Source organism: Canis lupus, chromosome 16, assembly GCF_048164855.1.
Source record: "Canis lupus baileyi chromosome 16, mCanLup2.hap1, whole genome shotgun sequence".
In the NCBI taxonomy this organism is placed as follows: domain Eukaryota; kingdom Metazoa; phylum Chordata; class Mammalia; order Carnivora; family Canidae; genus Canis; species Canis lupus.
In genome coordinates, this window is record NC_132853.1 from 13,444,541 (window position 1) to 13,471,921 (window position 27,381).

The 27,381-nt window shown below is 52.9% G+C and overlaps 1 protein-coding gene across 1 annotated transcript; it reads left to right on the top strand.

The window, feature by feature from the left end:
- The first annotated feature begins 90 nt into the window (after window positions 1–90).
- Window positions 91–27,065, top strand: CAMKK1 (calcium/calmodulin dependent protein kinase kinase 1). The gene is made up of 16 exons (XM_072778946.1): window positions 91–216; window positions 6,780–7,181; window positions 8,123–8,170; window positions 8,606–8,659; window positions 9,140–9,191; window positions 9,455–9,588; window positions 10,043–10,079; window positions 10,860–10,881; window positions 12,060–12,148; window positions 15,304–15,503; window positions 17,314–17,367; window positions 18,153–18,226; window positions 19,953–20,040; window positions 20,259–20,387; window positions 22,671–22,774; window positions 24,959–27,065. Exons 2-16 carry the CDS (start codon window positions 6,822–6,824, stop codon window positions 25,029–25,031), a joined length of 1,518 nt encoding a protein of 505 aa, XP_072635047.1. The 5' UTR covers window positions 91–216; window positions 6,780–6,821; the 3' UTR covers window positions 25,032–27,065.
- Window positions 27,066–27,381: the final 316 nt, after the last annotated feature.

Sequence of the window (27,381 nt, forward strand, 5' to 3'; positions counted from 1 at the left end):
CCCCGCCCCGCCCCGCCCCCCGGGAGGCGGGCGGAAGCCCCCGGCGCTGATTGGGCGGCGGCGCACGACGAGGCCGGCGGGCGGGGCCGCGGCGGGGGCGGGGCTTGTCTGCGGCCGCGGCGCCGGCGGTCTGAGCGCTGCGATCGCGACCCGGACGAGGCTGCTGGGGCGGGGCGCGGACCGCGGGAGCCGCGGAGACTGTGGCCTGGCGCCGAGGTAGGGGGCGGCGGGGCCGGGGCCGGGGCCGGGGCCGGGGCGGGAGCCGGAGGGGACGTAGGGAAGAGGGATGGTCGACGAGGCCGCGTCTAACCAGGGCCACCGGGGCCGCGTCGGTGCTCGGGGGGCCGCATCTATAGGAGCCTCCCGGAGCCTGCTTCTGTCTGCGCCGGCAGCCGGGACCGCTTCTACGCGGGCGCTCCGCCATCTGCGTCCCTCCACGGCTCGGGTCTGCGGGACCGCGTTGGTGCCCTGCCCACCACCCACCCCCGCCCCGGCCGTGGGTGGGAGGCCGTGTCTCTGCAGAGTGGGCCCGGACCTGTGCACCCACATGTGCATCGACGCGCAGCGCTCCTCCTACACGGCCGTCCGCCGAGGCTTCCTGAAAAACCTGGGAGAGGCGGCGGGGGGCGGGGTGTGTGAATGGGACAGATGTGGCGGTGGCTTTAGCTACGCAGCCCTCCCCTGGACGGGGCTGGGATGCAGGGGAGAGGTATTGGCTTCAGGGCCTGATAGGCACAGAATTGGCGGCTCCGAGGGTGCACATGTGCGCAGGACCTGTGTGTGGTGGTGTTGGAGGTGGGTGTGCGCGTCACGTGGACACGGGAGTGTGCCCGGGTGTGAGGGGAGGGCATGACTGGATGCAATGGTGTGTGAGGGCCGAGCACACGGACGCCGCTGGAGTGCGTCCCGGGCCTCAGGATCGTGCCTGCCTGCGTACATCTGCCTCATGGGCCAGGGAGTCGGAGGATCACACACTTTGTGTCCTTGAGGATGCATGGACCCCACACAGCCCTCGCTTCTTCGTTCAGCAAGTACAGATTGAGCACCTACCGTGTGTCAGACTGTGTCCTAGGCCCACAGACTCTGGGGACCCTTGTATCCTCCTTGGCCTCTCCCCCTCAGTCCCCACATAAGGCAGGGGGATCATTTTAAACCTCCTCTGAGTCATTGCCCTGCTCAAAGCCATCCTCTGGCTTTTGAGACCTCCTGGACTCGGTCCACAAACCCCTCCAAAGCCAAGCCCCGAGTCCCAGCCTGAAAATGGCTCTCTGTCATGCACAGTGAGAACTTCCATCCTCTTCCCCTCTGAAATCCTTACTCAGTGGGCATGAAAGAGCTTACATGCCACCTCCTGCAGAAAGCTGTCCCTTGGGCCAGGCACATTGAATGGCTGGGCCTTCTCATCCAGGTAAACTCTGCTCGCCTGGGTACCTCTCACATGCAGAACCCCACTCCAGGAACATTCGCCTCTTGTTCCCCAGACAGTGTGAGCACTATCCCACCTCAGCCTTTGCAGTTGCTGGTTCCTCTGCCTGAAATGCCCTTCCCAGGTGGGCACACTACTTGCCTCCTCACTTCTTTCAGATTCTACTCAAATCCTACAGGAAGGCCTTTCTGACCACACTATAAATAGTACCCCCCCCCAACCCCTCACTCTTGATTCCCTTTACACGGTTGTGTTTTTCTCCATAGCACAGACCACTTGACATATATCAGCTGTTTGTTACAGCCTTTCTTGTTTGTTGCTTCTTGCCCTTACTAGAAATAAAACTGCGTGAAAGCAAGGACTTTGTCTTTGTGGTTCACTGCTCTATCTCCTCAGCACCTACCTAGCACAGTGCCTGGGCATATATGGCAGGTGCTTATTGAATATTTGTTCCATAAATGAGTGACTCTAGATTTGTCTCTCTCTGGTTGCTCCTTACCCTGTAAGGCCCAGTGCGAGGCTAGGTCTCCTCTTCTTCCGCCCTCCAGATTCCAAGTTCCTGGAAGGCCGAGTATTAGAGAATTGTGACCATATTTGCATGTTAGAAATATTCCCTCTAGCAACTGGTGTGGAGGAGGGTGTGGGGTGGGGTCAGGGTATGAGCCTGGAGGTGGGGAGACTGCAGCAGAAGCAGGGGGAAAGAAAAGCCGAGGCCCAAATCCTGACTTTGCAAGGGGTTCAACTTAGTGACCTCACTCAGCAGTGGGGAGATCCAGGAGGGCTCCCAGAGGAGGAGATATCTGAGCTATCCTCCAGCAGCAAAAGAGAGGGAGGTGTGTCCCTGGCAGAAAGCACAGCTTGTGCAAAGGCCTGGCAGCAGAACCGAGTCTGCAGTTTGGGAGGCTGTGAGTGGTGTGGGGCAGCCAGAGCAGAGAGTGGGGCTAGGGAAGCAAGGATGGGCAAAAGGGAGAATGTGGGCTCCTGGGTTTCTCCTGGGTTTCTGGAGAATTGGAAGGATGACAGTACCCACCTCTGTGACAGGCAGAGGAGGAAGAGCAGGCTTGGGGGAAATGCTAAGTTGAATGGGAACCTTGTGAGTGTGAGTGGCCCCAGAACATGGTGGGGAGGATGCAGCTGGCTGGAAAGAATTGAGCTGGAAGTGCAGTCCTGGTGTGGGAGGTGAGGAGGGGCCGAGCTAGAAGGTGATGCCCAGAGATCATCAGCCAAGATGTGCTGAGGGTTGCCATGTCAAATTGGGCACAGAGCCCACCTCAGTGTTTGGGGCCTCTCTGGGGACGATGGGAGGGGGCGTCCTCACAGTAGGCATCCTCGAGCATGACTTGGCACTAGATGCCTGGGCCTCCCTCAAGGAGAACTGAGTCATCCCGGGCGGAGGCAGGAGCTGCAGAGGGTACCTGTTGCCAGGGCTGTCCAGACGCTTGTCAGGAGCATAAACACAGCTCCTATGAGGCAGCCTGGCGATGTCAGGGCCAACTGCCATGTCTGGCCTGGGTGGTTAGACTGCCTCCTTGCAGCCTTCCCTTCTGGCCAGTTTTGGGTGGCCGGGCCATGTCCTCTCTGCCTGGGTGGTAGCTGCTCAACCTGGCCCTGAGAGTCACAGCAACCTTCCAGAACCCAGAGTGAGGTCTGAGTGGTGCCTGAAGTCCCACTAGGGGACGCTTGAACACTTGGACAAGAGCAGGGTCTGCCTGCTTTCTCCTACTCTGGGCCTCCTCTGAGCGGCCCAGGTGAATAGGGTACATCCTGAGGAGGCCAGGCCCCCCAGACACCTGCGGGTCAGGGGCAGAGCCTGAGGCCCCTGGGGCCAGGGTCACAGCTCTCTTTCTTGGTGGCTTCTAGATATAGATACATCCTAGCCCCTTATCACTCAGGCACAAACCACTTCTCTATCCACAATCTCATCTACTTCCTTCTATAGTCCTGGGAGTTGGCAGGATGGCAGCCTCCTCCTGTTTGATTCACATATGGGGAAACTGAGGCTCCAGTAATTGCAATGACTTTTCCAAGGCAACATGGCCCACGTCTGGGAGGACGGGATGAGGGTAGCTTTTCACAGTGAGAGAGGGCCTGGGTCTGGTCCTTCTTAGCTGCAGGGCTAGCTAGGTTGGTGGAAGGCTCTCCTTACCCATAGAGTCCGTGCCAGGCCATGGGCCTGAGTCCTAGTCTGTCCCTTGGCCCTTTCATTTGCCCATGTAGCCTAGTTTCCTACCTAGTCAGCTTCAACAAAGTCTCAACTGAGGCCTCAGCTTGTGGAGGGCCTTAAGAGACCCTCTGGGTGGCCCTGCCCAGGACACAGAGCCCAGCCGGGTGGATAGGTGACCATGTGGGAAGTTCAGACTTGACCTTCTGAGACCAGGTTTCCATGGTCCCCACGCAGACCCCACCCCCCATTCTGGAGCACACATACACGAAGACCTAAAGGCACCCAGTACACATGAGCGCATTTCTACACCTGTAGACCACACTGAGAGAGTCCTGCCTCTATGCAGATGTGCTGCTGTGTGTGGACTCCTCTGCCCCACATGCACAGACACACACCGTGACCCCAACCCACATCCCTGCTTGCACACATTCTCTCATGTGTGGACACATGCCCTCAGATGGGTAGCTTCCGGTGCTAGGCCCTGCCGCCTGGACGTGAGGATGGAACTTGGGGCCTCCCCACTGCCTCCTGCGCAGACATGCTTAGTCACCTGAATTTGATCCAGGCAGGAGGGAGGGTGGAGGGCCTGACGTCAGCTATCATAGCCGCCTTATGCCTTATGCCGCCCGCACGTCCATCTGGGCCACAGTGTGTCCTAGGCAATTGCAACAACAGCAGCACAACTCTCTTTCATGGGGCTTCCCCAGTGGCAGGCTTAGCCCTGAGCCAGTGTGGGCAGCATTCACACCTTTATGCCTCATGACTACCCAGTGAGATGCAACTGCTATTAGCCCCATTCCATAAATGAGGCAAACTGGGGCGCAGAGGGCCCACACCAGGAAGAGATGAAGCCTGGGCCCTTAACCAGGGAACAGGGCCTCTGGCTGGAACAGAAAGACTTCTGCCTCGACTTACTGTGTGAGCCTGACCCATCCCTGGCCCTGGCTGAGCCTGACTTTCCCATCTGAGAAAAGAGAAAGAAGGGAAGCCAAGGATGGTGACTTTATGGGATAACTACCTCAGGGAAATCATATGCAAATTGTATGGGCGGGGCCACCAGTGGCCTCTGCCTGTCTGGAGACTGCAGCCCAGAGAGCTGGAGCTCCTGACACTGATTCGTTCCCTACCATGGACTGGGGCCCCAGGCTTGTTGGGGTCGCCTTGTGAGGCTGCTTTCCCATGCCAATTGGGGACAGCACTATAATGATCACTATGGCAACGACTCATTCACACAACATGTATTGAGCTCCTACCATGTATGAGGTACTGCTGCAAACACCAATGATCTTGTGGAGGCAAGGCAGACAAGAGCCCTAATCTATGGATTTTATATTCTAGGAGAAGGAAAGGGGGCTATGGGTGAGGGTGAAGGGTGGCAGTGTGGCCCATCTACAGGGAGCAGTGGGATGGGCTGGCAGGCTTGGAAGGCTCCCTTCAGCCTTAGCGTCATCCTTCCTGCAAATGGTCTGGTTCCTAAAGCCTCCCTGATATTTCAAATGCATTCACTGTCCCTCCCTCATCTCTTCTAGGGAGGACTCCTTGATGCTTCAGCTCTATTCACCTTCCTCATCTCCTTTAGAGAGGCCTTCTTGATGCTCTAGCCCTACTTGCCTCCCTTACCTCCTCCAGGGAGGTCTCCCTGATGTTCCAGGCCTACTCATTCTTTCACTTCCTCCAGGGAGACCTCCTTGAGGCTCTAGGCTCACCAAGTGCTCTCCCATCCCCCCCCTCCACTGCCGTATTCCTCTAGGTCCAGCCTTCTTTCCTGTTGCCAGTCTGGATTTCCTTCCCCCTTCCTTTCTGCATGTCAACATCAGCTCTACTACCTCTAGGTTTCCACTCATTCAACACACTGTGTGCCAAGCACAGGGGTTCTGGATGACAACCTTGCCCACTATCTATCTCCAAGCCTTGTGGTGGCCCTAGGGAATCTGAGAAGGTCCTGTATCTGTGGTATAGACGGAGAGACTGAGGCTCAGAGTCAGGAAAGGAGCCTGCCTTGGGCCCCACAGTAGGATGACAGGTAGGATTGGAGCCCAGCCCAGGATCCTCTGTGGCCAGTGGGCTCCAGTGAGCCCTACCTCCTGGATATGTGTCAAAGCAAGGTGATAGGGGAACAAGGGCTATGTTCTTAAAGTCATTGTGTGGGTACAGAGGAAGTGAGCACCAGCCAGGAAGGGCAGAGGGTCAGGAGTCCACTCACTTCCTTTTCCTGAAATGACACTAAATCTGAGCCGGGAAGAAGGAATGGCATCAGGCTGGGTTGGAGCCAGTGCTCAGCCTGAGTGTCAGGGGTTCAGCCCAGGGTTGTGGTTGAAGGTGAGGGCTGGGGCTGGGGTTGGAGATTGGTGTGGGGTTCAAGCTAGTCTCAGTCCTTAGCCTGGGGCCTGGTTTGGGACTCAGAATGTAATAGGGTCAGGATGGGTGTAAGGCCAGGCCATGGAGAACATCTCAGCCTAAGCAGCTATGACAAATATTTTGGACACACAAATAAACTGGAAGGAAAAAACAGGAAAAATAAGGAGTGACCTTTTAGTTTAGTGGAGTTTCTCTTGACAGCCACCAAAGCAGCAGCCCCTCTGCTAATGGACCCTGTCCTAGGCTGCAGGCTTTGCTGAGGCAGGAAAGGGAGTAATGGGAGATGGCAAACTTGCTCTGTGGTCTTGGAGAGGCCTTTGTGGAGGAGGTGAGTGACTGGTTGGTGTATCAGGGAGGTCTTTGCATGACCTGTCAGCTCAGCTTCCAGGCAGCAGCATTGGAATGCTCTGCAGTCAAGGGTGGGGCTGGTGAGTCACTGGGCTGTCTGCTGGATGGGGCCTGAGCTGACCCTGGACTTTGTTTCTCCCAGTGCTGCTGGGCCTCCGGGATTCTGCACATGTCTGTCCTGACTCTAGAACATCAGCTTCTCCCTGCTTCCCTGTGAAGCCAGGAAGGCAGACGTGACTATACCTATTTTACAGATGGGGATACTGAGGTCTGGAGGGCTGCTCTGCAGCAAAGCCAGATGAGTTTTTGGAATTCCTTTAGTTAGTAGGGATGCTGGCAACTCAGGCAGAAGGAACAGGTAGGGCAAAGCCATGAAGGTAGGGCAAAACCTTTAGGTTATGGCTGCAGTGAGAGAAGGGCCTAGAAATCTGACCTCCATACTCCAGGGCCAGGATTGAAGCCTTCTCTTTCCTCTCTTCTCAGGTTCTCAATAAGGCTGCACAGAGGAGCCCCCTAACTGTGGCAATGGAGGGGGGCCCAGCAGTCTGCTGCCAGGACCCCCGGGCAGACTTGGTGGAGCGAGTGGCAGCCATTGATGTGGCCCACCTAGAGGAGGCAGGTGGTGGCCCAGAGCCTGCCAGAAATGGTGTGGACCCTCTGCCAAGGACCAGAGCTGCCTCCGTGATCCCTGGTGGTGCTTCAAGAACTCCCCTAGTCCGGCCCAGCCTCTCAGCTAGGAAGTTCTCCCTGCAAGAGCGGCCAGCAGGAAGCTGCCTGGAGGCCCAGGGTGGGCCTTACGCCACTGGGCCTGCCAGCCACATCTCCCCACGGGCCTGGCGGAGGCCCACCATTGAGTCTCACCATGTGGCCATCTCAGATGCAGAGGTTGGTGGGGCAGAGCGAGGGGGTCCTCATGAGCTCGTCAGTAGTCCTCAGTGGAGATGCTTTTCTGTTCTGGCCCTTGCCACACAGCTGCCTAGCCTTTGCTTGGCATACCCCCCAGAACTAAGGAACTTGCTCCCTCACAACAAGGCTCTTCCCACCAGGGGTACTCCATCTGAGCCCAGCACTGCCTCCTGTGAGTCCCACCATTCCTACCCTTAGGCCAGACCTCAGAAAGAGGCCCCTCTCTTGTCCCCTAAGAAGTCCTCTTAGAGATTTGAGGATAGATAGTGTGCCTACCCTCCCCATCAGTCTAACCTAGCTTTAGCCCCCACTTCTAATCCTGCTTCTTAGAGTCTCCTCTGACTCAGAAGCTGCCAGTATGCTTCCAGCTTCTGTTCTTGCTTCTGTTCCTCTGGCTCACTGTCTCTGTCCTTGCCACTTAGATCTGAAAGTGAATCCTAGTACCAAGCAAGCAATCTCCCAATTGCAGAGGCTAAGGGCTTTTTATGCCTGAGCCAGGGCTCTGGTCTCCTGTCCCTAAAGCTCTCCTCATCTTTCTTGTCCATACAGCCAAGACCTTGCATTTAGCTGCTTCTAGAACTACTTGCTCACATGTTTCTCACAGATTTAGGTCTCCCAGACGCCAGGATTCAGGCAAGAATCTGCATTTTTCCTTCACCACTTCCTGGGGTTCTTAACAGCCATGGCTCACCATTCATATTTGCAAAACCACTATCAAAGGCCTTTAGTCACTTTTGGTGGCATGGACATCACCAGGTTTCCCCATCCAGACTTAAAAGGTTGATGAGATGTGGGGTCTGAGAGTCAGGGGCCCAGAGCCGAGATTGGACCCTGCACAGGCTCCTGAGGTGGGATCAATATTGCCTCTGGATCAAGCTTTACCTGATGCTCCTCCCTTTCTCCCCTCCCCCTGCCCCCAGGACTGTGTGCAGCTGAACCAGTACAAGCTACAGAGTGAGATTGGCAAGGTAGGACCAGGACGGGCAGTGCAGGCTTTTCTCATGAGGACTCGTGGAGGCGGCCTGTCAGGACCCTCTGCTTGGCTGTTCCTTCTCCACTGGGAATGTGAGGCAGAGCCAGAAAGGCCCCAGCCTAGAAGTGAAGAAAGTTTTGTCCTCTAGGAAATACCCAGGGAGGGGTGGGAAATGATTCCCCATTCCTGCTTCCTTAGTTTCTGATGGAAAGCAAAGAGGGACTGAGGGAGCATACAGCTGTGTTGAGGCAGGCAGAGGAAGGTACCAGGGCACAGGAGTTCTCTCCCTGTCTGCCAGAAATGTATGCCTGCTAGTGGCCAGCTGGGGGGGTGGGGGATGGGCTCTGGGGGGAAGGGGCTCCCCATCCCCTGAGCCAGTACTGGGGGAGGCTGCCCTGTCCAGGTGGGGCTGACCAGTGCCTATTTCCAGGGTGCCTACGGCGTGGTGAGGCTGGCCTACAACGAAAGTGAAGACAGGCACTATGTGAGTCTGGGGATGGGAGGGAGGTGTTGCCCCAGCCAGGCCCAAAAGCCTGGAGGTAGGCAGTGGCTGTGCTGGGAAGATAGGACAAGGCTACCTCTAGAGGGAGTGTGCTCCTGTCCCTAAGGGTATGCTTAGTTAAAGGAGTAAGCTTCTTGACCCTGAAAATATGCAAGCAGAGGCCAGACCCCTCTGAGGGAAGAGCTCCAGAAAGGCTTGTTGGGGTAATAGGGGTAAGGCCTTAGACATGTCCTTCCTAAACCAGCTTAACCAGCTTTCCTAAACCAGCTTAACCAGCTTTCCTAAACCAGCTTAACTTAGACATGGCCTTCCTAAACCAGCTTAACCACGCACCTGAGCCATACCTTCAGTTCTGGTGGCAGTCACCCAGTGTTCCTTTCTGGACCTTCATCCATATGTAACCAGCCTTTTCTAGCTCCTGGTGCCTGCACACAAGTGACATTTCTGCCCCTCCCTCCTCAGGCAATGAAAGTTCTTTCCAAAAAGAAGTTACTGAAGCAGTATGGCTTTCCACGTATGTATATGTTGGGTCCTGTGCTTGGGAGCTCCTTGCCTGGGGGCAGAGGAAGAGGGGACCTTGGCCCCTAGCTAGTTTTTGTTAGGACTGGGGGTAGAGGTGGGGACACCATGAGCAGAGACCTGGTGGTGGGAATGTGCTTGGTGGGTTGGGGCCAAGACCATGGTCTTACTACAGGATTCTTGCTTGAGGCTGGCTGTGGGGCCATGGTGAGGCTAGGCCTCCTGCAGCAGGGGCCTAACTCACCTTCGTGGTCACAGGTCGCCCTCCCCCCAGAGGGTCCCAAGCCACCTCAGGAGGATCAGCCAAGCAGCTACTGCCTCTTGAGCGCGTGTACCAGGAGATTGCCATACTGAAGAAGCTGGACCATGTGAATGTGGTCAAGTTGATTGAGGTAGGAAACAATGAATGGGTGGGAACTTGGCCCAAGTCCTGTGCTCGGAGACACTTGGTACAGAACTACGGTTCCCACTGGAGGAGTGCATGAAGCTAGGGCCTCCAAAGATAGCGCTAGACCTAGGGTAGGGGCCATAAGGAGGCTTCAGGGGTCAGTTTACGCTGGTCTGGGATGTTCTCAAGGTCTCAGTGAGGGTTAGGGGCTGCCTAGAATCAAGAAATGAGCCTCTCATCATGGCAGGAGGGGAAAAGAGCTGGATGTCACTTGGTGGGCCAGGGTTGAGGGTCAGTGGTTGTTGAGGCCTCATCTGTCCAGTGCCTGCACAGTTCCTGCTCCATTGTCTGGGGTCACTGCATATTGGGAGTCCTGGGGCTAGTGGATACAAGGAAGTCTGGGACCCCCAACCCATGCCTCCCCAACCCCTACTCCCATATCTGTTCCCTTTGACTAGGTTTTGGATGACCCAGCTGAGGACAATCTCTATTTGGGTAAGTAACCTAGCTCATTCCCAAAGCAGCTTACCTAAGGTCAATCTAAGGGCTCCCCAGGGATACACATGACCTTCAGATGGGCTGTGTGAACATGTTCTCAAGCCCTGGATGCCCCTGCCCATTCCTGCCAATTCCGGCTTAGAATATCCAGTTAGATTCAATAAATATTCCCAAGCCCCCACTCCATTAATCAGAGAGACAGTGGATCAGGTACATGTAGGAAGCAGGCTATGTGATGTGGGTTCCCAGACCCTGTCTGATAGTTCTGTGCCTCAGTTTCCTCACCTGTAAAACGGGGATTATATATGTACCTCATAGGGCTGATATGATAAATGAGTCATTGTATACAAGATTGTTGTTAATGTAGTTATTGTTTTAGTTCATGGTGCCTAATTCATGGCTGGGTTTAGAGGCCCTGAAATGGGGCAGAAAAACCACTGGCTTAGGAATTAAGGCCAAGGCTTTAGTCTTCACTCCCTGTCCTACCTGCCTGTCTGCTATGACCTTTAGGAAAATTCCTGCCTCATCTCCAAGGCTCCCACCTCCTTCCCAGCAAAGGAAGCCATGCTGAATCAGATGAGGCAGATCCATAGGTAGAACCAACCACTCTTACCCATTCACTTCCTCTGAGACCTTGGGACCCTTGTCCCATCCCTCCCTCAGGTATGCTTGGATGCCTGACCCTCTCCTGCCTTCCAGAACAGGGAGGGACCTTGGCATCACTTGCTTTGCCAGCCTGGCTGTACCTTACTTACTTTTTCTTTTCTTTTCTTTCAGTGTTTGACCTCCTGAGAAAGGGGTGAGTTCCCCTTCCCAATCAGGCAGGCCAAGTCTAATCCAGGCCTTCTTTTCCCTCGCTGTGTCCCTAGTCCCAGGGTTAGTTGCTCTAGGAGAAAGCAGAGGCCAAAGCCCTGTGGGGAGCTCTGGTCTGGGGGAAAACGAGAGACCAAGAGGAAAATTCTTTGAAGTCTGGTGGGGGTCAGTAAGGCTGGGACATTCAGGAAGTCCTTTGAAAGGGGGTGGGTTTTGAGCCAGGCTTTGAAGAACTGGAAAGATTATGAGGGAGGAGAGGTAGAAGAAAGGAGGGTTTCTCAAGCAAATTTGTAGAGATGGAGCTAACTCTTATGTGGGTTCAAATCACAGAGTTCTCGCAGCTTTATAAGTTTGTGTGTTGGGTGGGTGGGACTCTATTCGCTGCCATTTACAAGAGGGGAAGCTGAGGTTCAGAGTGGGTAAGTGGTTTATCTAATGTCTAATTAGGTTCTAATTCATGTCTATTTGGCCCTCCCAGGATTATTGCAAAACACAGACATGGGGTAATGGGCACAGGCCTGGGTGGACCAGAGACCCTAACTGTTGAGACCTTGAATACAGGCTGTAGCCAGTAATTTGTCTCTCTGCAGGGAGTGGGGGTGCTAAGAGTAGCATCCCTTTAAGATTCAGAGGCTTTCAAACGTTTTTGACCTTCATTTAACTTAAGAAATACCAGTTTTACGTTACCATCCATACCTGTAACTGAAACCAAAGTTGTACAAAACAGTACATAGCTTCATTAAATATGATATACTCTGATAAATTCTAGTTCATTTTTTAAAAAAAGCATTAGCCAACCAGTAAATTGATTTCATGACTCTCTATTAGGTCTAAACCTACAGTTTGAAAAACACTGCTCTAAATGCCACCTTTGCAATTAAGTACTTAGAAGGAATACCAGGCCAATCAGAAATTAAGATCAAGCTAATTTGAAATTATAATGATTGTAAAGGGATATTTGAGTCTGTGTGTGTTTTGTTTCATTATATAAACACTCATTATATGAGTGTTTCATTATATGAGCTAATGACGGGTTCTGGGGAGCAGTTGGAGGGCTCCTGGGAAGTCCTGAGGGACCTAAATGGCCCAGCCCCTATCCCCTTCACCAGTCTGCTTTATTCCTTCTGATTGAGCTGAACACTGCTCCTCCCCCCCTTCCTGTAGGCCGGTCATGGAGGTTCCCAGTGACAAACCCTTCCCGGAGGAGCAAGCTCGTCTCTACCTGCGGGACATCATCCTGGGCCTTGAGTACTGTGAGTGAGGGGCTGCTTGCCCCCTGGTCCAGGAGATGGGGGAGTGGGGGGGTGGGGGCACACCAGAAGGGGTGGAGTCCAGGCTGAGCTAGCTCTTAGCAGTTCCTGTCTGTCAGCACCATCTACCAATCATTTTCGTTCTGTCATGGGTACTGTGGGTGAGGGAGGGTGTGTTTACTGTGAGAGCCCTAAGGTGATAAAAGCTCAGGAAGAAGAATGTTAGGTTAACCTCTATCACTCATTCATTTACTTCACTCACTTCATTCATATATAAGTACCTACTAAGTGACAGCTGCAGGCAAGGAGGTGACAAAGACCCAGATGTGAATTCAGGGATCTCACAGCCTAGTAGGAGGAATAGGAACCCAAGCAGGCAGAAATAGAGCAGTGCCTACTAAGGTTGGGGAGGCACAGGGCTGTCAGAGCACTGAGGGGAGGCCTCCTGGAGGAGGCTACTTGTGACCAGGGTCCTAAAGGATAAGTAGGAGTTCACTGGCCAGGCTTGATGGATGGATGGGAGAAAGTATGCCAAGAAGAGAGAACTGCATAGCAGCGGCACAGAGGAAACTGGGCATGTCCCATTTGAGAATGGGGAGAAGTAAAATCCAGTTGAAGCATGAGGCAGAGGGTAGTGAAACACCATTCTGGAAAGCTCTATTCAAGGTACACCATGAGGGCTGGTGGTACCTACAGGAGGACTTTCCTGATTTTATCCCATCAGCATTGTAAACCACTGAGGGATTTGAGAAGGGAGGGCATGATAGGATTTACATCTTAGCTCTTTCTGACAGCTGTGTGGTGGCTGAATAAAGGGCAAGAGGTGGCCAGCCGGTTAGGATGGAGGCTTTTTTTTTTTTTTCTACAACCCAAGTGACAGATGGTAAGGTCTGGATTAGGATAGTGGCAGTGGGGAAGAGATATGAAGGAGGTGAGTGGGGGCAGCACTGGATGACTGACTTGTCATGGGGAGGGGATGGCCCTCAGGCACCTGGGTTTCTGGCCTGATTTGGGGAACAGGAATGATGCCCATCTCTCTAGCTTGGTTTATCAAGAACATATTCTCTCCCTGGGTGAACAGAGTGAGGACCTAGCTGAGTTGACAGGAACCAGGATTGTCTTTATCTCATTTGAGCCACTTCAGGGCCCTCCAAATAATACTCTCTTTGCATATTATGGGGAAACTGAGGCACACAGAGAAGAGGGCTTTGCAGAAAGTCCCTATCAAGGGTCTAGACTTATGGGAAAGGGGCATTTACCCTGGGTGTGACAAGTGGCACCCACAATCCTGTACCAGGTTGGCTTCCACCCCTTCCTGTCCTGGGCCCTCCTCTTCAGCTAAGGGTCTGTTGTCTACTATCCTCTGTTCTCTACTCACGCCAAAGTAAGCTAACCCCATCTTGCTTTTGGGTAAAGCCTTATCAAGACCCAGCTAATCATGGTGAAGGGCTTCCCAGAGCCCATTAGTCAGAACCAGGGGCTGGACAGGCAGATGAATGGAAGTACCAGGCACTGAAGAGCTTCCTTGTGATTCTGGTTGTCAAAAGGGAGGAGGGCCAAGGCTGCTTGGGGAAGGCTCTGTGGTCAGAGAGCCCAGGCCTGATTCTTATAGGTGGGGCAAGCACAGCAATGCAGGTATGAGAAGCAGTCAGATCTGAAATGTGTCTCAGAAGTTGAGCCCATAGGACTTGCTGATGAACAGAATGTGGGTTCTGAAAGAGAGAGGAGTTGAGGATGATCCTGAGGTTTTTGGCCTGATAATGTGCCATTAACCAAATAAGGAAAGACCAGGGATCCCTGGGTGGCGCAGCGGTTTGGCGCCTGCCTTTGGCCCAGGGCGCGATCCTGGAGACCCGGGATCGAATCCCACATCGGGCTCCCGGTGCATGGAGCCTGCTTCTCCCTCTGCCTGTGTCTCTGCCTCTCTCTCTCTGTGACTATCATGAATAAATAAATAATAAAAAAAAAAAAAAAAAAAAAAAAAAGGAAAGACCAGAGGAGGAGCAGGGGTCTTCTGTTCTGTTTGGTGGTGGTGGTGGTGGGTTATGTTAGTGGTGGGTTATATTCAGAAATCAAGTTCTGAATTAGACGTGTTACTAAGAAATATTGAGATGTCTACTGGATAGCCACATGGATAAAGAACCCAAGTTCAGGGGAGAGGCAAGGGCTTGAGATAAGAATTTGGGACCGCTTTCCATGGTCAAATACACAGTGCCTTGAGCCTCTGCACTCTAATGGGTATGTGTCAAATCTCTTGTGTACCCCAGGCACATAGGAGGCAGTCACTATAGGACCACTGGTTTGGTTGTTATTGTGTGACACTCGCTATTCATTCCCTCTGCCCTTAGCCTTCCTGTCCTCTGCCTCTCCTCTCCTACCCTTTCCATCTTCCCTCCTCTCCAGCTTCGTGGGATCTGCTGGTCCAGGGGAAAGTATATGCTGAGTGGGGAACCCCTAAGTGGGTAGCTGTGGGGTAGAGTCAGTGCCTTCTCTTAGCTGGGACATCTCTGGCCATCTCAGCCTGAGATGCCCATCTTTTCCTGACAGTCCTAGACTCGGGAAGTAAGGTAAGCCCTCAGCCTACTGGAGAAGGCTGATCCTTACCACAGCCATGTCATCCCAGCAGTCCCAAGGCCTGGAATGCCCTTTCTTGCTGAAACTTCTTTAGCTCAGAGTCCCTAAGCCTAAGGCAGTATTTCTGCAGGATACCTCACTGTTCCACCCTGAGTCCAAGTAGAAGAACATCTCTGACCAGGCTGGGTGGGAGAAGAGACTGGGGAAACCTTTTGACAGGCTTTGAGACTGCAGATAACATGAGAGAGGGCCAGAGATGGTCTATGGAGAGCCTCCCTTCCCAATTTCCTCTGATGGCCCCCTTCAGCAACAGAGAGCACTGCATTTGGAGTCCAAAGACTCCTAAGAGTCTAGTCCTGGCTTTGCTTCTAACAGCCTGGGCTGGCCTTGGTGTCTGCTGCATAGTGGAGCAGAGGGCCCTAAAGTCCTCTTTCAAGGTCCTCCTGAGATGAGTGTGTACGTGGGCTGGGATGGCCCATTCCTTCTTACCTAGAGTTTGAGCTGGCCAGGTGAGGGTGGGATGGGGGGGGTGTGCTCCCAGCAGTTGTCCCCCAGACCAGCACTCATGCTGCCTCTCTCTGTAGTGCATTGCCAGAAGATCATCCACCGAGATATCAAGCCGTCTAACCTGCTCCTGGGAGACGATGGGCACGTGAAGATTGCCGACTTTGGCGTTAGCAACCAGTTTGAGGGGAACGATGCTCAGCTGTCCAGTACAGCCGGGACTCCAGCATTCATGGCACCTGAAGCCATTTCTGATTCCGGCCAGAGCTTCAGTGGGAAGGTGGCTTCTAGGACCTAGGCTGAGTTGGGGCTTGGGTCGAGGGGAGGGATAGCTTGCAGTGGGGACTCCTTTCCAACCTGAGGGTGTCAGGGTCCTTGGGTCTCAGGAGTGAACACTGAACACAGTCCTCTCCTTCCTGTTTGCCTCTTCCTGGAGTCCTGAAAAACTCCCCAACTTTGACCTCCTCTCATTTTCCAGCAGAATGGCCCCTGGCCTCCCCTGCAAATATCTTCTGCCAGCTGCTCTGTGCTGAGTCCTGAGCTAGCCCCACTCCCTGTCCTTCTGGAGATGGTGAAAAGAGCAGGAGAACTCATGTTTAGGAAGAAGTTGGAGGTTCCCCTGAGACTTTTGGAGATGGCAGGGTTCGAATTAGGCCTTGAAGAATGGGAAGATTTGAGTATGAGGTGGAGTCCAGGAAAGGTGCAAGAGCACTGAGGGGCACAGGGAAGGGGGCACGATGGGTCTTGGGCAGAGTTTAGAAGGCCTGAGGGTTTGTGGCTCCTCCTAACTGACAGACGTGGTGAGCAAAGCTTTCTGAGCAGACGGCTGCAAGGCAGTGTGTTCCCCTGAGCACACATGCCTTCTCTCACCTGGGGAGTCCTGGCTACCCCACTGTGCCCCTGCCAAGGAACCAATGGTCAAGAGGCATTCGGACATGTGTGTGGATGTGGAGCTCAAGAGAGGGGTCAGGGACGTAGAGATTTTGGTTAAGAACTTCTAATTTTGGTATAATTCCAAATTTGCCCAGAATTGCAAGGATAATACAAAAAAAACTCCCTTGTATCTTTTTACGCAGATTCACCAATTGTTGACATTTTGTCCTGTTTACCCTTATCACTAAATATTTTAGCAGATATTTTCTAAGAACGAGGACATTCTCTTACATAACCTCAGTATGATTATCAAAGTTAGAAAATCTATCATTGATACAAGACTATTATCTCATCGACCTTATTCACATTTTATCAGTTGTGTGGATACTGTTGTTCTTTAATGCCCCCCCCCCTTTTATTTTTGGCCCAAGACCTGATCCAGGGGTTAGAGTATTCAATGGTCACATCTCTCTGGGGTCCTTTAATCTGGAAGATTTCCTCAGTCTTTCTTTGTCTATTCTGACCTTGACATTTTTGAAGAGAACAGTTTGGTTACTTTGTAGAATGATGTCATTTTACATTTGTCTGGTGTTCCCTGGTTGGATTCAGATGAGGTGTCTGTGGCAGGAATATGTTAGGTAGACATTTGAGAATCATTCACATATGAGAGGAAGTGGAAACCAGGAGAAGAGAGGGGTTGCAGAAGGAGAAAATGTAGAGAGGGCACATGTTAGAACCCAGGACATGGGGGAGCTGTGAGGAGCCGTGGAGCTGACTGAGGGCCAGGGCCTTGGTATGGGCAGGAGCTATTTCTAGTGTCAGAAAGCAGGTGGATGGTGGCTACTCCAGTGGATTATCAGGAAAAGGGATGACAAACTGGTTTAGTGAGTCTAAGTTTAATACACACCATGTTTTCGGCACCGTGGGTACGGCAAATGTGACCCTGTAGGGGAAGGTAGTTTTGCACCTGTTGAGTTAAATCTGGTTTGGGTCTGTTCCGAGGGGACTTAGAATCCCTGAGAGGTAGGGGTCCTGTTCTGGTTGACCCTGTCTCTAGTGCTCAGCACAGGGTCAGGTATAGAACAAGTACCTGGGAGTATTTGTTGAGTAAATACATGACTGAGGAAGGAGTTTCCCAGTGTACCCTCTCCCATAGCCCACGTGAGCAAAGGGTGTTGGTTCTTTTCAGGGGACTGATATTACCTGTCTTTTCCTAGGCCTTGGATGTATGGGCCACCGGGGTCACGTTATACTGCTTTGTCTATGGAAAGGTGAGTGTTGGGTGGGCTGGCAAAGCTGGGCAGGCCTACACCCTTGGCACCACAGTCAGGGCCTCACTGTACCAAGATGAATGACAGCTGCAGGCCCTGCCTTCATGTCCTAAAGTAAAGTGACTTTTGAAAGGGCCCACCTGGCTCAGAGAAGACTGAGGGAAAAAGAGGCTTTTTTCTGTTTCTCCTGAGCCTTGGGAGGAGATTCATGTGAAGAAGTTCCAGGACAGCAGACATCCCAGTGGGAGGTGTAGACGGTGGTGTTGCCCTCTCTTCACCAGAGCACGCCCTGTCCTTCTGGCCCTTGATGCCATCCATTCTTTCATTCCTTCACACATTGAGTGACTCATTCATTCATTCATTCTACAAATTGTCCTTGAGTTTTGCTCTGGGTAAGCCTGGGCCTTGAGAACACTCAACACTTGGCCGAAATCCATGTCCCCAGGAGGAACCACTCTAGTGATGGCACTGAGAGGCAGGAGGGAATCTCAGTGAACATGGTTTGTAGACTCTAAGTCCTGGGAACGGAGGCCTTTCTGCAGGTGGCTGGAAGGCCAGTGGGTATACTGAGCCTCATTTGTTCCCTCAATGATTCATTTGTTCCCTCAGTGTTTGTTGAGCACCTACTATGTGCCAGGCCCTAAACAAGTTTGACAAGGTATCTCCCATCTATCAAGGAGCCCAGAGCTGCCCCTACTTCTGACTGCACTAAGAAATGGGATCAGTCCCCCAGGGCAAGTTGAGGCTCTGGGCCTGCATCCTTTGTCTGCTTCTCCACCCAACAGTGCCCATTCATCGATGATTACATCCTGGCCCTGCATAGGAAGATCAAGAATGAGGCCGTGGTGTTTCCTGAGGAGTGAGTTGCCCATCGAGGGGGCTCCTGCCCACCCCCAGGGAGGCGTGTCTGACTTGTAGCAGAGCATTTGCCCTTTGAAGGCCCCACCCCAGCCTGCAGATCTGGAGGTGGGGGTGCTGTTTCCTGGGAGAGGCACCTGAGCAGATGAAGGGGTGGGACTGTAGAGCAAGGTCTCAGAGATACCTGATTGGATTCCATTGTACAAATGGAACTCTGAGGCCAGGAGTTGGGCAGGAATGACCCCAGGTCACACATTCACACTGCTCCTTCTCTAAAGGCTTCTGTGGGGTTAATGGCATCAACTTTACACGGACTAGGGAACCATGTAGGGTACCCTACACCCACATGGGGTAGGAGGACTTCAGGATACCAGTGTGCTTCCCCATATCATAGATGGAAAAGTGGAGGCTCCAGAGGAGAGTTATCAGAGGATCTGGGATTTGAAGCCACTCCATCCTCCCTGTCCCTTCATTTGTGACTGAGATCTCTGAGCTCAGAGGACTATTTGGAGAGGTGTCCCTGCTCATCTGTGGTTCTTCTGATTATGATATTGGCGATCATGGCTCCTTACTTTTCAGGGTCCTTCTGCCATCTGATCAAAGTGCCTGGGCAAGTCAAAAACCATCCTGGGTGTTGTCCTCGATGGCTCTTACTGCCTTGTGCCCACTCCCCATCTGGTCCCCAAGCCCTGTTGACTCTACCTCGTATAGATCTCTTGACTCCATTGCCACCTGTGCCCCTAAGTGGTTCTGTCCTCAGCCTTGTCTTTGGTCTCCCTGCTGCCACCCTCCTTCCAGTGTGGCCACCACAATCAGGCCAGGGTGACCCTGATAAAACAGAACATACCTCACCATATCTCTTGCTGAAAGTTTTTCCATGGCTTCCCAAAGCCCCCATGAAGAAGCCCTTTCCTGGCTCTGCCATTCGAGGACCTCTGGAATTTGCCACCTCATCCCACACAGCACTAGCTAACTAGATTCCATCCCTTTCCTATAATTGCCTCTCTCTGTACCTTTCCTCCTGCTGTACCCCATGCCAGAGGTCTCTTCCTCCCAGCCCAGGAGTTGTAAAAGGGATTAAGTACAACAGCAGAGGGATCCAAGGTCAACAGTCCCAAGAGTGAGTTCCTTCTCTGCAGGCTTAGACAATGGGCTTCCCAAAAATGTTGGTAGCAGAGAAGCCTGGAGTTTGGGCAGAAACAGTCAGGGTAATGTGGGGTTGAGAGTCCTGCTCCTCCTTCCCCTGGTCTCATCCCTGCCCTCACTCTTCTGAATAGCAATGTGTCAACCCACTAACCTCTCTGGGCCTCAGTTTCCTCCTCTGTCAAATGAGAATCTTTCTCTCCCAGGCAGAGGAGAGGATAAGATGGCGAGTATGGTAAAGGCTCCTAGTGTCCCATAAAATGACTCTTCTCACAGTGTCCTCACCATCTCTGCCCCCCAGGGGGTGTCTAGTACCCCCTAGAACTGCATTTGTGTTTGTGGTGACTGCCTCCTGAGGGAGATGGCTTTACTTCCTATTCGGGAAAAAAGGATAATCCATCTACTTGTTCTGAAACTCTACCCTTCTGCCTTGGTACCTTGGGGTATCCCTCTTGCTCCTGAAGAAATGAGGGTTGGATGTGTCTCTGCCCTGACCTGTACTATTCAGGGAATCCTAGAGCAGGTGGGATGGAGGTGGGCAGAAAAGAATCTTCACTAACTATCTCATCTTTCCCCCCTTGTAGGCCAGAGGTCAGTGAGGAGCTCAAGGACCTAATCCTGAAGATGCTAGACAAAAATCCTGAAACAAGAATTGGGGTGCCAGACATCAAGGTTGGGGAACCAGAGGTCTTGGGCTGGGCTGGTCTTGGACACAGCAAAGAGGCCTCAGTTTCTCCTCCTAGAGAGCTCTACACCAAAATATATTGGGTTTAGATTTGGGGTTTGTGGGCTGTGGATCCCCTCCAAGTGATTGCTGGTAGAATGCCCATGGTCCTTTGCTGACGGGGTGTCTGTCTGTCTGACCTCTCCCTGCCCTCCCAACTCCACAGGTGCACCCCTGGGTGACCAAAGGTGGGGAGGAGCCCCTTCCCTCGGAGGAGGAGCACTGCAGTGTGGTGGAGGTGACGGAAGAGGAGGTGAAGAATTCAATCAAGCTCATCCCCAGCTGGACTACAGTGGTAAGGGGGTGAGGGGGAGAAGGCTCCCTTGTCCTAGGAGGGCCTGAGGAGGGCATTGCTCCTGCCCGAGACATGCTCTACTGGGCCCTGATGGTTGGCTGGCCCTGATGCTGATCTGCCAAAGTCCTACTGGAGGGCAGTGGGGTTTGAAAGAGATCCGGTTATTCAGCCTCGTGCTAGGGAGACCTGGAGGCTTGGTGAGGAGAGTGAATGATTTAAAGCAATATACTGCCCTCACCAAGTGTCAGCATTCACCACACTGCAAAAAGCATTTTCTTCCCTCCCTCCTTCCTTCCATCCCTCCTCCTCTCTGCCCTCCTCCCTCCTTCCTTCCCTCCCTGTTTCTAGGCACAGCACAAAGTGCCGAGGACATGACAGTGAGAAAGCCTATAAAGCCTGGGGGCTTCTGAATTAGAGAGGTCGCCTGAGCCCCTGGATCTCATTCATGTGCTTCCTCCACTCTCACAGTTTAGTCTTTCTCATCTGCCATGTTAACTGTTGGAAGTTACTCATGTAGCACCTAATGGCCACTTGGCGCTTGGGGGGAACACTGAGAACCATGGCCTGCCCTGCACTGAGGTCTATCACAGCAAGTCGGGGTCATCACAGGGCAAAGAGAGAGCTGGTACCTGTGCCCTGCATGACATGAGCTCTGTGCATGTCAGCCCTCCCTACCGGGTCCAGGCCCAGCTAGAGCCAGGTGGCCAAAGTCCTGCTCATTCCTATGATCTGTGGAGCTCCGGGGCTCTAGAAGGCCCCTGGAGCCAGGCAGCTTCTGTAGGGTCTCTACTACTACTTCCTTGGTCTTGGCCACCCTTGTCTCTCTCCTTCACCACTGAGATAGCCTCCCAAGTTGTCCCCTGCTTCCACCCTGACCCCCACTGCTGCTCAGTTCAGTGGGCAAGGGGTCCTGGTGACTCATCAGGTCACTTGCCAGCTGAGACCCTACTCACTTAGGCCTCCTTGTCACTCAGAGTAAGAGCTACAGCCTTGACTACCCGGGAGGACCTAGCACAGACTGCCTACCTCCCACCTCCATCTCCCCACTGACCTTACCTCTCTCCTCCCCTCCCTCTATTTGCTCAGCTCTAACCATATGCCACATGAGCTGCCACTCCAGAACCTTCTTTTCTGGGGGGTGCCCCTGCCCAGATACCTGCAGGGCCCACTTCTTCACTCCCTTTGGGCCCTTTCTCCAAGGTCACTTGAGTGAGAAGTGAGCCTTCCCTGGCCCCTTATCTAAAATTCCCACCTCCACTTTGTCATACCGTATCCTTCTGCCCTGTTTTATTTTTTTCTCTTTAGCCCTCACCACTAACTAGCATATGTTTTACCGATTTGTCTTCTTTACTGCATGTCCCCCCAACTAGAACCTAAGCTCCATGAAGGCAAGAATTTTTGCCTCAGCGTGGCTGGCACCTGTGCCTTGAATGATAGTGTCTGGCAAAGGGTAGGAGCTCCATAAATAGTTATTGGTTGAATGAATGAACAAACAAATGACTAAAAGGACAACTAGGGCAGCCCGGGTGGCTCAGCGGTTTGGCGCCGCCTTCAGCCCAGGGCCCAATCCTGGAGACCCGGGATCAAGTCCCACACTGGGCTCCCTGCATGGAGCCTGCTTCTCCCTTTGCCTATGTCTCTGCCTCTGTGTGTGTGTGTGTGTGTGTGTGTGTGTGTGTGTGTGTCTGTGTGTGTGTCTCATGAATAAATATTTTATAAATCAATCAATCAATCAATCAATGGACAACTGAATGCACCCCCATAGTAGGCATGTGTGTGTAGGCAGGGACCTAGAAGTGTTCTTGCTGCAGAAGAAGGGAGATAGTTAGAGAACCAGGGTGCAGCAGCCTCTCTCTGTCCAGGCATCTCCCCTGGGCCACATGCTGCTTCCTCTCTGCTCCTCCTGCCACAGCCTCTGTTCTGCTCCATCCTTCCCACCTTAGCTCTAAGGCATTCCCTGATTACACTCCCCATATCCTCAGGGAAAAGTCCCTGCTCTTAGTCTGTCATTCCAGGCCCTTTATAGTCTGCTCCTGGCCTTGGGGCGCCCCCAGGCACAATTGTGCGAAGCACCTCACCATTCCTAGAATTCACCCTTAACCTTCACCCCTTGTGCTCTTGCCATTTCCTCCACCCAGTATACTCTTCCTTTCTCTGTTGGCTGGAAGGGAACCTCAGCAGAGCCCACCCAGGAGATGTACCCTTATGGAGTCAGTGTGGAGGCTGCCAGTGTGTCTGGGAGCCTGAGGTCTTGTGTTCCTCACTCTGATCTGTCCTCTCCAGATCCTGGTTAAGTCCATGCTGAGAAAGCGTTCCTTTGGGAATCCATTTGAACCTCAAGCTCGGAAGGAAGAGCGATCTATGTCTGCTCCAGGAAACTTACTGTCGTAAGTACCGATGGGCTGAGGCCTGCAGGGTGCTCCCTGGGGTGGGGTGAGGGCTGTGTGTATCCCTGTGACTCTCACTGTCACTGGGCTGTACAGGCTGAGCCTGGGGCCCAGGGACACAGCCAGATCTCAGGGGAGGGCCCCGTTTGTACCTCTGTTCTCAGGGCACCACAGCTAGGTCGAGGTGTGTAGGCATCATGTCTGCTTCTTGTAGAAAGTTGCCTGTCTGTGGAAGGAGGGGCGCTTCTGCTGACTCTTCCTGGCCTGGGGGAGTGTTAGCTTTCCTGAGTAATCCATGCTACCTTCAGCTGTGGCTGAGGCATATGCTCAGTTATCACTTTGTACATGCTTGTCCAGTGAGTAAGTATGGACAGGCTGGCTGATAGGGCCAGGGAAAAGGAACTCCCATTGGCCAAAAGCTCCCTACTGCGAACCACGCATGTGCATTCACCACCCCCTAGGAGAGGCCAGAAGAGCAGCTCCCCAAACCTCTGTCAGCCTCGTCCTCAGCTTTTCCACCTGCTCCCTTTAAAATAAAAGTCAGTTTGGGTTGCCAACAAGGCCTGTTGGAGTTTGTGCACAGACCTGCAAAGGGAAAATTGTGAGGGAGTCCTGGACCAGAAGGTAGTCCTTGGACAGTGGTTGCCTTCCTCTGGCCGGTGAAGGGTTCTACAGAGGGGAGACACTGTGCACCCCGCACCCTGCCCCCATCCTCTGCCCCTCCACCTGCTGTGTGGAGAAGGCTTGCTCCCTAGAGAGGTGAGTGCCAGTTTTTCAGGTACCTGAGCCTCTCCTTCTGGGGAAGGAGTAACATGACATGTGCTGTGTGGTGGGGGGCAGACCTCGGTTTCGTGAGAGGCCACCCTTTTGTAAGTGGGCTCTTCAGAAGTGTCAGGTCCCATCATCATGGACAGGCTGGTGTCTGCTCCAGCCAGAGGTTGTTTGCACTCAGGAGGTTCATATACCAACTGCTTGCCCTCCACTTGACAAACCTCCTGGCCCCTGGAGGTTGAGGGGTGGGTCTTTGGAGAGGTCTTGACAGTACTGAACTTATGTTCAGTGAGGTGGCCAGGGTGACGAGAAGGAGTTCCCTGAGCTTCTCTCAGTCTGCAGGCCTTGATGCTGGAATTGGGTTTAGTGTAGGCGACCACATCCTTAGCATCCAAACAGAGCCACTTCCGAGAGTGAAAAAGGAAGCTGTTACTATGGCAGGACAATAGGCATTACGCAGGACGGTGATGATGGACAAACCTGGATGGAGGGTTACTCTCTCAGTGCCTGTGAGTCAGCGCTCCCTAGTGCTGGGACAGGGCACTTGCAGGCTGAAGACACCTAGTCTATGTCTGGCACAGAACTGGGTCCTAAGAATATGGCTGAACAAGGCAATCATTAATCATTGTCCTTTTATGGACATGTTAATGGGGAGAAAGGCTAGTCTGCTCATCTGGACTGTGAGAGGATTGGGCTTAATCCTTTTCAGGTATAAAATTCTATAATTCTGTGTCCTAAGTTTAGTTTTGAAAAGCAGGTTTTACCTCATCATAGAGTCCTAACATTTGTCCTTGATAGATTGTTTTTTATGCTTTGGGATAATTGGTGAAGCCCTACAGTAGAGTTAAATGGGATTGATTTTTTTTTTTTTTACATCAAAATATATTCACTGGCTATTTTAAAAAGAAAAATCTTAGGGGAATAATCGAATACAAGAATCTATTAAACATGTGACTGAATTCCAAGACTGATAGGTAGACTCTGCCCTGTGAACAAGGCAAAGAAAATACAAAACCAAAGCCCCTCTATCCAGAACGATGGGGGCTGAGCTAGACCAACAGGGAAGGCCTGTGATCTGGCTGCTACTCAAGGATGCAGGGGACTCAGTGGGGTCAGCTGGTGAGCAGCTCTGGAAGCCAGGCTGGGAAGGCTGGACTTCATCTCTAGGCAACAGTGAACCACAGAGGGTTGTGGGCCAAGACTAGGGATAGGGAGACCAGCAAGGGGCACACTGCAGGGGGCAGGGCTGAGGGAAGCTTTGAGACATGGTGAGGGGTGGGGGGAGGGGCATAAGGGGCAGAGGGCAGTGGTTGAGGAATTGCAGAAAGGAATGGCTATGTGTGTGAAAGAGTGTCTTCCTGAGTCCTCATTCTGACCCCTGAGGTCCCTCTGCCCCTGGTGTCCCCTGAACAGGAAAGACAGGTGTGGTGAAGGGGGCAAGAGCCTGGAGCTCCCCGGCGTCCAAGAAGATGAGGCTGCATCCTGAGCCCCTGCATGCGCCCAGGGCCGCCGACAGCACGCTCATCCCACGCCTCCAAAGGCCCACTACCCTCATGCCGACAGCCGCCCCTGCGGCAGGGGGCTGAGGACTGTGGCCCCTCTCCCGGCCCTCCTCCTTCTGTCATGCTGCATGACCTCAGCGCACAAGTCCAGAGACAGGATTGGAATGTTCATCATCTGGGGTTTGGGGGGGTAGGGCTCCCGTGAGGCCTTCCTCCTTACCCTGGCTCCCCCTGGTGGGACCCATCCTGTGGGAAAGGGAGGTGCCCACTGTACCTTAGAAACCCTACCCGGCTGGTTGGCAAGGCAGGAGGTAGGAAACCAAGCTCGCAGGTGGAGGCCTGGTTTACCACCACGGCAGATACCTCCCACTGGGGGCCAGGCCGGCCTGGTTCAGTTGCCTCATGCACATGGAGGGCTGTACCGTGCCCACCTCACGGGGGGTCCTGCCAGAGCTCTTGTCTACTAAGAATGCTGATATGGAGGCTCGGAGCCCTCAGGGGGTATTTGTGGGCCTCACTGAGGCAGGGGCCAGCATTAGAGAAGTCAAGATTCCTTTTTTGTTGTCGTTTACTTTTAACATTGTGGCAGGGGCAGGGTGGTGGTGGTATTAAAGGCCTGCTTGGGAACGTCTAAAAAGCCCTCCTACAGCTTTAGGTGGTTCCCAGCACACTAATCATTATTTGGCAGCCAGATGAGGTAGACTAAGTCTCCTTAATTGTTTCACACTCAGCACCATCTGGAGAATGGGTTAAATGAAAGCTCTGGGCAGAGGCCTGAGCCGGGAACACCCACCTTCTTTGCCCACTTTACTCCTTCCCCACGTGGCTCCCCTGTAGAAGAGACACCAGGGGCTGGCCAACCAAGGGCCCTAGACTCACAGGGCTGTGGCCCAGTAGATGCTGAAGTAACTGGAATCCAATCTCTGATCCTACACTGGCCTGCCCATCTGGCCCCAGGAGCCATCCTCACATTCCTACAATGAAGGACAAACTGCCCAGGTTGGAGGCAGCACTGGAAGCGGAACCCTGGTGGGGTGTGCATGCTGGCAAGTGGCCACAGAGAGGTGCACCTCCTGCCACTGCCTCACCCCAAGACAGCTGACATTTGGCCTGCTCGGAGCTGGTGTGCTGGAGCATGTGTGTGGACCTGGCCATGTTGGGGCAGACTTCATCTTCTCCCTGGGATCCATGCCTGGCTGGCTTGGCATTTACTGACCAAATGCTCAAGAGATTGAATCCCAAAGGAAAATAAAGCAGGCCTCAGATACCTCCCCTGAAAACATGGGCCATAAAAGGGATTTCAGTTGCCTTTGTGGGGTTCCTACTGCAGGAAGGCTGGTGCTGAAAAGGAAAGGGAGGCTGGGCTGTAGGAGCATCTGTGTCCTGCTCATCCTTGTGCCTGTGGGTATATGTCGCACCTCCACGCACATGCATATGCGTGTCCATCTGCTGCACACAGCACACCTGCATGTCTTGCACTGGCACATGCATCTGTAATATAGTTTCTATGTGTCTTTAAGTCTATGAACAGAATGTGGCCCATTATCAATGGGCCCACCTTTCTCCCTGGCTCCTTTACACTGAGGCATTGTAACCTAATTAAAAATAATAATTAAAAATAATTAATTATGTAAATAAAAAATAACTCGGTACTGTTTTTAAGAACACTTTTTTAGAGTTCACAGGAAGCTAATCACAGATCCACAAGTTTCCTTGAGCATCTCTACACTGGGGCCTGGAGGGTGGGAGTTACAAGGGGCTACATCAATTGGGCCTGCCCTCCCAGACTTCAAAGGTGGGCCTTGGCTTCATTGCCCATGTCAGAGTCTGGATGGGGTGCTCACCCCATCACTGAGGGTCTTGGTTGGCATTATTGGTTTTTGTATTTTTTTTGGCATTATTGTTTTTGAATGTAGCACAAGTGATGAACAAACTCCGTAAGAGTGTTTTAAAAATTAACTTCCCAGGAAGTGAGTTTAAAAAACAATAAAAGCCCTTTCTTGAGTTAAAAACAAAAACTTTGTGTGTACATTTTCAATATCTGGATGTGTGCTCTTTCTCACCACCTGGACCAATGGCTTTGCTAGTTCTGGAAGGGTCTGAGCAGGATAGTGGTGAGAGGAGCTCTGTGGGGGAGGGGAGAGTGAAAAGGAGTCCATGACAGAGGGAGGGGGAAACGCTGGCTCTGGAGGGTGAGGATGTAATTCAGTCTCCTGAGCAGGTTCCATGGCCCTTCCTTGGGAAGAACAGGGTGTTTAGGGCCAGTGGGATGCCCATGTTTCCCAGGGGCCTAGGGAGCCCAAGGTCTGATCCTTGGGAGCCATCACCACTCCT

Bases quoted from the DNA above. Each gene is read 5' to 3' on its own strand.
- CAMKK1 (XM_072778946.1), top strand. From the start codon at position 6,822: ATGGAGGGGGGCCCAGCAGTCTGCTGCCAGGACCCCCGGGCAGACTTG. The intron at 9,192-9,454 runs GTATGTATATGT...TCGTGGTCACAG, and splicing joins GAAGCAGTATGGCTTTCCAC to GTCGCCCTCCCCCCAGAGGG. The intron at 20,388-22,670 runs GTAAGGGGGTGA...TGTCCTCTCCAG, and splicing joins TCCCCAGCTGGACTACAGTG to ATCCTGGTTAAGTCCATGCT.